The sequence below is a fragment of the Bacillus rossius genome, chromosome 12 (genome assembly GCF_032445375.1).
Source record: "Bacillus rossius redtenbacheri isolate Brsri chromosome 12, Brsri_v3, whole genome shotgun sequence".
NCBI lineage: Eukaryota > Metazoa > Arthropoda > Insecta > Phasmatodea > Bacillidae > Bacillus > Bacillus rossius.
This window is the reverse complement of record NC_086339.1, coordinates 19,312,031-19,320,198: the sequence shown is the minus strand read 5'-3', so window position 1 is coordinate 19,320,198 and position 8,168 is coordinate 19,312,031. Positions and strand designations below refer to the sequence as shown.

At 40.9% G+C, this 8,168-nt stretch overlaps 1 protein-coding gene across 2 annotated transcripts in view; it reads left to right on the top strand.

Moving 5' to 3' along the window:
• Positions 1-3,476: 3,476 nt before the first annotated feature.
• Positions 3,477-8,168, top strand: part of LOC134537656 (patched domain-containing protein 3-like) — a 44,289-nt gene continuing 39,597 nt past the window's right edge. The window contains exon 1 of one of the 2 annotated variants that reach the window (XM_063378338.1): positions 3,477-3,565. In XM_063378338.1, the coding sequence (XP_063234408.1) occupies positions 3,495-3,565 (71 nt within the window). In that variant the 5' untranslated portion in view covers positions 3,477-3,494. The remainder of the gene's footprint in view (positions 3,566-8,168) is intronic. The other variant, XM_063378335.1, reaches the window with a different exon arrangement.

Here is an 8,168-nt window from a genome sequence, read left to right as displayed (position 1 = left end):
TGCATACCAGAACGATGAACGGTTATAGTTTCTCGACCACGAGGGACGTAAGTGGGCTTTCCTTCGCCCGGGGCAGAACATAGTGTTTAGCCCCACCTCCTCTTCAGCCTTCCATTTTTTTATCCCAACGGCAACAAACGTACCATACACACATCTTTTTTGCATTCGTTTACAATATACGTATAATTTTAATTAAAAATTTTATAGACATCGCATGATTATCGATGATGGGTAAAATCAGAAAATTAGTTGTTGTTTTCAAGTTTTTTTTTAACTCTTCGCCTTTTATTTTACTTCTTTAACCAGGCGCCCAGGACAAGTCCTCCCCCCCCCCCTCCTCCATCCACACACACACACACACACACACACACACAACGCCTGTTGATCACTGGAACCGTCGAATTTAGCATTCAGTCCGGTGTCGGATCTCGTATGTAAGCAAAAACTTTGCAGGTTTAATCAAGTCGCGTCCGTGCAAACCGGCCTTAGCTTGTCACAAAACAAGGGCCGCTCCAAAACTCCGCTACGGCCATTTCATTGCATACACCCGTGTAAATGTGATATTGTTGATCATTCGGTTGTAGACCACTTTACGCATTTATTCGAACGCAAATATCAATTTCAAATACAAAAGTTCTTTCAAATAAATGAGCAAAAAATGAAATCATCGTTGAATTGTATTTCCCAGTTTGGCTTGCAAATATTTTAAAGAGTTTGAGGCGTTTGTGTCCCATCCCAGGATCCCAGGTCATAATTTTATATTTACGTTTAACACGGTTAAACTCGTAGACTGTTTGAGCGGCCGAACTTCAACAAAATCCAAAACAATATTATTTTATTTAATTTAATTAGCTGGCAAAGTTGAATTGTTGAAATTTTTGTGCAGTGTGGATAAGGAGACCCAAATTGAATAAATAACTGAACATTTTTGTGTTTAAAGGCAGCGCTGGTGGCTACTGCGTGGAATGGTTTAAAATTATTTCATAAAAAAATTGATTAATTTTATTTAGCTTTTTAACGTCTTAAAAATTGTAACCTAAAGAGTTACAGTTTTATTTTCCATTTGCAATCTGAAACAATAAGATTTTCTGTTGGTTTTAATGCGGAAAAAAAACACGTTTTATTGGTTTCTGTTGCATCAATTCTCCATCGGTTTCTAATGGACATATTTTTTATTTTGTTGTTTTGTGCGGATTATTTTATTATGTTTTTCTGTGTTGCAAATTTTTGGCAGGGGATGGGTCAGTTGACTCAAACAAGTGTCCATAGCTAGGTCCTGTGACCGCAAGCAAGCTAGACACAGCACTGCCGGCGCTGCTACAAGTACCAGCTGCGAACCGGTGGTGCCGCGACACTCTGTGAGCGCACTCATGCATGTCCATGCCCACACGCGAGTATCCGGCAGTCGGGCGGCTGGGTCTGGCGAACCATCCAACCTTCAATTCCCCTCGCGCCACTTTCCTCCACCGGGGCGTAGCGCGTGTGGCGTTGTCGGCCCTGACTTGCGCGCAGGCCGCAACAGTCTGCTGTCATTTGTCTTCTGCTCGCTGCGACATCTCAGCTATCAGTACGAGAAGCCTAAGATGTACATCAAGTTCTGTCCCTGCCTTAACACGCCCGAATATTCACCTCCGGCCAACCTCGGGATTCGTTTTATTTTTGCGCAGGAAAAATGAATTCAAATATTAAAAGTTGTCGGTTAGGTTAGCTACATTAAAACACTTTAAAACACTGTGGACGGTTAGTTAGGTTAGTATAGCTACATTAAAATAAACAGAGAAATATAAATTAATAGGTATAAATAAACCCGAGGTTGGCCGAAGGTGAATATTCGGGCGTGTTCGGGCAGGGAAAGAACTTGATGTACATCTTAGGCTTCCCCTCCGTAGCGCGGTCGGATGCACACCGGCTTGCGGTGCGAGGGGTTCTGGGTTCGATTCCCAGGAAAGGCATGGGTGTTAATTTACATACAGAGTTTGATTGATAAGATATGATAACAGCTTCGAGTAAGGACACATTACCCTATGGCCGTGGGCTTCAAGCTGTATGTAGACCACTATCAACTAAAAAAAAAAAAATTCTGCTCACTGAGACATCTGAGCTCTCAGTACACGGTGACGGTACACGGCATTTGGTGGGAGTAACTTCGTGAATGGAACAGAAGTCGTATGGGACGATGCTGCTGCTGCTGCTTTTTATCAAACCGTTTCATTACATAGTATAAAATTTCTGTCTGCAACTGGAATGATTTGATAGTCGGCGTAGCTGCTCCGGCAGAGAATTCTTCCGGCGGGTGCGGAAACTACGAGTGGTTCGCGTCCAGAAATTTATTTGAAGACACGATTTGCGTGCATTCATCACGCACGGCATTATTTTAAAAATAATTCTACGTTAAATTTAGTGTCTTGAGTTTTCGTATTAATAAGTTCATTTGCAACATGAGGACACATGAATTTGCTCGTTACCGAGGTTACACATTACTGGCGAGTACTGAAAGACTGGCTCACATATTCCCCCCCCCCCCGGCCCCTTTTATTTGTTTACAAGTCTCTAGTGTCTCGAAACCAACAACGGAAGTCGTTGTGATGTGCGACATGACCGTCATTTCATCAAGGACCGCATAAATGAAGCTTAGCTACAGTAGTTCCTTACCGGAGATACTTCTAACGCTTTGATACGCAGGGGGGGCTGTTTCTGAAGCAATACGCGCCACGGGCACTTCTTGCTGTACTGGACTAGTTTTGGCGGAGCTTGCATTGGGAACGCACCCTGGCCGAGGACGGTCGGGCGTGTCGTGTGCGCAGGGGCCTTAAGGGGCCCGCCTACCTGGTCACACACACAGTGTGCAGAGCTTCAGGAGAAACAACGCGATTTCAAAACTACTCAAGATATCCGAGTGGGGTATGTTTACGAAAAGCATTTAAGAGTTCGCTGAGGCCCGAAAAGTACTTTTAATTTTGTATCATGTTTTTAAACTGTATTTCTAGAAGAGTTAAAATGGCTGAAACGCATGTTTTCAGACTAATTTTTAGGTGTAAAACAAGTGGTACAGATTCTTGAAAGTACTTAAGGGACTTGCATTACACCTTTATCTTCATTTCCCCGTAATATAAAAATACGGTCACCGCTCAAATTTCACAGTTATACTGTGACGACGAAAGACTGCGCGCCAGTTCAGAGCCTTGTGCTTAGAGGCGATACCGCGCTAGAAATACCATCGAGCGTCGCGCTTATCATCCCGCCTCACTAACACACATACACCCCTGACGAGGCGGGCCCCTTAACGCCGGACGCGTGGGACCACACCGGAGCGCGCTGAAGGGCCTGAACAGTGCGCGAGCGCGGGGAGTTGGGACGGTCGTACAAGTGGCGACGGTGTGATGTAGGGGGGGAGGGGAAGGGGAGCAGATGCCTAACAATTGCCCCTTCCCCCCCCCCTTCCTAGCTCTCAACGGTAGCTCGTCGACGGCGGCCATCCGACCAGTGGCCGCGCGATGTCGGGTGTGCGGCGGTGCCTGGCCGCGCTCTCGTCGGCGCTGCCCGACCTCGACGACTGCTTCTACAGGTAACACCACGGGGGAGAAACTCCACCGAGACTGAGACCTAGTTTTTTGAAGTAGTTATGGGCCCGTCCGCTAGATGGTAGTTTTCATAATATATTGCTGACATAACTACATTAATTTATTAGGAGAAGTAATGTATAAGATATTATCAGGCAAACAAACCAGTGAAAATTCACTCTATTTAGGTAGCCACTAATTTTGTGGTGTGTAATACAATGAGTTTTTGCACCTCCTACTCCTTTATTTATTACATGACGGTTTATTACAAAACAGCATTAAGTATTTTTGCATCGATTAATTTAGTTTTGCGCCGCCAAGGAGATAACTTAATATAACCAAAAAACGTATTAACTAGTATCTATAATTTATTGTAATTCTTTTTTATGTAACTGTACCAAATGTTCCCATTCATGTAACCATTTGTATTCTCTTTTTAAATTTTTTTTTTATTTTGGCGGGGAGGACCCCCCTGGCGGAGGGTCCCCCATTAAAAAAAACTTTGTATGATGAGAACCTCTATTCCGATTTTTTATTTGCTGGTAGTTATGGGCCCGCCCAACAGATAGCGACACATGTCGCGTGAAACATCGTTTCAGTTTGCACTGTAAGAGTCGCACTTCTTTATTTCCCTCTTTGTTCTGTGGGTAACACTTTCTATCATATATAATCATATAATCTATATTATATATATATATAATGGAATTTCGCCCTTAAAACAAATTTAAAAGAATTTAAAAGAAAGTAGTGGTTAATAATATTATACAGAACGAAGAACTTAGAAAACAAAATTCCTTCTTGTATACCCCTCGGGATCTATATCAAGAGGAGAAAAGTTAGAATAAACGCCTATTGATAATAGGATTAGTTGTTGTTGGTTCTATAGGTAAGACACGGAGCGACTGGGACTCAAGTGTGTCGCAGAGGGACCTCAGTTAGAACCTCGGTTAGTCACCAGCATTTGTTTGTTTGTTTGGTTTTTGGACGTGACAACGTCTAATAAATCGATGAACGCCGGCTGAACACACGAAAAAGTGTCCCGTTACGCTGTGTCCCGTTACGCTCATTGTACGCTTGCGCCGCATCTATCTCTCTACCACGCGATTGGAACAACCATCGATTTGAATTTTTCGAGGCACATTAAACTTGAAACACTCCCATTCGTTTCCTACTTTTCCAATCATCGTCCTATCCTTAACAGAATAACACAGATTGGAAGAAGTTAAATAGCAAACATGTATAAAAGTTATAGTTAAAATAATCTGTTCGTTAAAGTAATAAACATATTTGAATTAATGAGTGCAAATAAAAGTAAATTTATCAATTAAATTGTAGATTTAATTTCACTCCTTTGTATCGGAACAAAATAGTGATAATTCAATAAAAATGATTCAATTTTATTGATAAAAGTATGCAATTATTTCATCAATGTTTTGTTATGACGTTGTCACGTTAAACTATCATCCGTAAACCGAGTTTACAACCAATTCTTTTTTACACATTTTCCCGAAACACTCCAGAAAGTTCCTGTAGCGTGTCTCGCCCTTAGTTGGCAGTACAGAGTTAAATGGCGCCCGCAGTTGCCACGTCCATGCTACCCTGCTTGTTGACACTAAACATCTTATTTTGTGGTTTAAAATAACTTTTGATTTTTTTAACTTACATTTTTTTTCTAAGCCAATAAAACTGTGTTTGACAGTATTACTACATTTTTATTCTTTCTGGAAAAAAATCAAAGCTAAACGTCAATTTTTATTTCGCAGTCTGTCACTAAAACTAACAAGGCATTAAATCATGTGCTTTGCTACAGTAGATCATAAAAAAATTAGTATTAAGGGAAATCAAGATGGAGTCTTTCAGTTACTTCTTTTTAAAAAGTAAAAATGGGAAATTTATCAGACGATCCTCTTGAATAAATACAACAAGAAAATGCATCTCCAAAAATTTTTCTTTACATAGTACCATGGTTCAAATACTTTTTTTTATCCAAAAATTTAATTACTTTAAAGCTATGTCTAATCTCTTTGGGTATATCTGGCAACAAAGCACACTGAAACATGGACAGCGCTAACGATAGGAATCTTGCATTGGAACGCTGCAAACAAAGGACGAGATCACTGTAGCTCATGACACATTCCTTCTTCGATATCCCTGTCTGCGTCGTAGCGTGTTACCGTCTCTGATGGCTTGGTTGTTGACAAGACGCCTGAAACGGAAAAATCAAATGCATTTAATTTGAACACACAATTTTTATGTTTAGAGAGAATTAACTAGCAATTCTGAGATTTCTTGTGCAAAGTTTCTGATTCCGAGACTCTTAAATCGAGACTTTCGTGATCAGTCCCTACAGTATCGTGAACCTGGCCACAGAGGATTTTATTTTTATAAATTCTTATTAAAGATTTTTTTTTGGAAACACTTGATTTACCCCCCTTCTTTCCCTCCTCCTGGTTCGTGTGCACTAATAAAACTTAAACCTGCACAAAATCAGGAACTACAATTCAGAGTTCTCAGAGGCCCAGCAAACTGGATGCGCAATTAGGAGGGGCCGGGCTCAGACATTTCATTTCGTGAGGGGGAAAGAGGGGAGGGGGGAATAGAACCTCTATGACTGCTGCTTGCTTTCAAATTCTTTCCTCTTTGTTGGTTTCCTTGCGAAAATATTTTTTATGATTTTTTTTTTAAAAAGAGGGGAGGGGGGATGCCGACCAATGCTGTAATGCTTCCTTACCTCAGACCATGGGAGTACGGGACGATCATCATAACTTTGAAAGATCCGTTAGAATAATATCTGATGAGATGTAAACATTTTAGTAATTATATTTTTTAATCCTATAATAATTGAGTTTGCTATATTTTTCAATAGAGAAAACGTTTCGTGGAAGGATTGTGGGGGGGGGGGGGGGGGGGGGGGGCTTTTCCCAGGTCTGTGAGGCCCGGCATTGGTGTGAACAAACAGGAGCCAGGAAAATAAGTGAATCAAACCACCTACTACAGTCTGATCTCTGGCTTATTTTCTAACCTCTAGTTCTAGCAGATTCATAAAATAAAACTTTTCTTCTTAAAATCAAGTGGAAAAATATCGTGTGTAGTTTTTTATGTACATTTTTTTACCCAAAATTTTACTGCCTGATATATTAACTTTGGCGATGCCACTCCTTAAAATGAAACACAATTTACTCTCTTTGCACCCCCTTAACGGACGAACCCAAACAATTAAAAAAAATAAAGTAACTCTAAATGCATGCTGTTCATTCTTAGTTTCATGCCCTTGGTTCTAGTATGTTCGGAAATTTGGATTCTTCTTAATAAAAATACCTTACCCATTTTACAACTCTCAGCTAGACGACGAGATTTCGTAAGATTGTAAAAAAAAATATTGAAACCAAATAGCTTATCTAAGATAGATTAATTTCGGAGATACAATTAATTATTGAAAACCATATTGAAAAATTTTCACACCACCTTAGTGGTGGAATTCGGTGCGTACTGTGCGAGTTAGCCAAAGATCTTACGAATAAAATGATCACATAAAAATCGGTCAAGTAATTTTTATTTATGCCGGAACAAACAGATAAACTACATTTTTGAGTTATAAAATTGTGTATATTAAGAGACGTCGGTTTCGTATCTCGAACTGTTCTATGCCCTTGCCGAGGCTAGGCTCAGGGTAGGAACTCGAGATCAGAACAGTAAAACGACACTTGAATTCAAAAACTCCCGCTCGGGAAACTTTGCTGCAAGAGGTTCGGTTTTATCACGAATTCAACATAATAAGTTATTCATTTACCATTAGGATTCTACCGTAAATCACGGACGGACACTTTATTATTCAATAATCAAACAATTTCGTGCCCTCCACAAAGGCCGATGCAGAGTTGTATTGTCGTTCACTTGGACTTTTGATGTCTGGGACATTCATGCACTGGTACACGAGATTCTTAAATCAAGCATTATTATTATTGGTGTGTTATTTCATTAAAAAAAATAGTTTTAAATCAAATGTGCGAACATGCCTCTAAATGCAGCTTCCCCACTGGCCAGAAGGGAAGAGAGACGGGTCAGTCACCCCGGCTGGTGCAGTTAGCTCCGGCGTGGCATCTCAGACGGGGACGCATCACAACGCCGAAATACATTAACGCCGAAAAATGTCATTGCAGGACTGTTAGGTTAGGTAAGGTTAGGTTAGGCTAGGTTAGGCTAGCCTAGGTTAGGTTAGGTTGTGGTATTTCGGCGTTTAAGATACATTTAAGAAAAACACAAAAATTCATTCAGTTGTTTTTCATTTTGCTCCTGTGCCCCCCCCTCCCCCCCCCCCCCTCCTCGCAGCAACATTTTTCGGCGTTACTGTATTTCGGCGTTGTGGTACACAGCAGTTTTCTAGCTGTCAGCGTTGCGGTTAATTTGGCATTTGACGTTATGGCATTCGGAGTTATTGTACGTTCGGCGTTGTGGTAACGACCCGTCTCTGACAATGGAGCTCTTCACAAGGCTGCCTCCTCCGAAGAGTTCGTTCTGCCCAGCTGTAGCGCAGCGTTTCATACAGAGTATTTATATTTTACATTAAATACTAATTAAAACACATGAATAATTCACTGATAACATAAT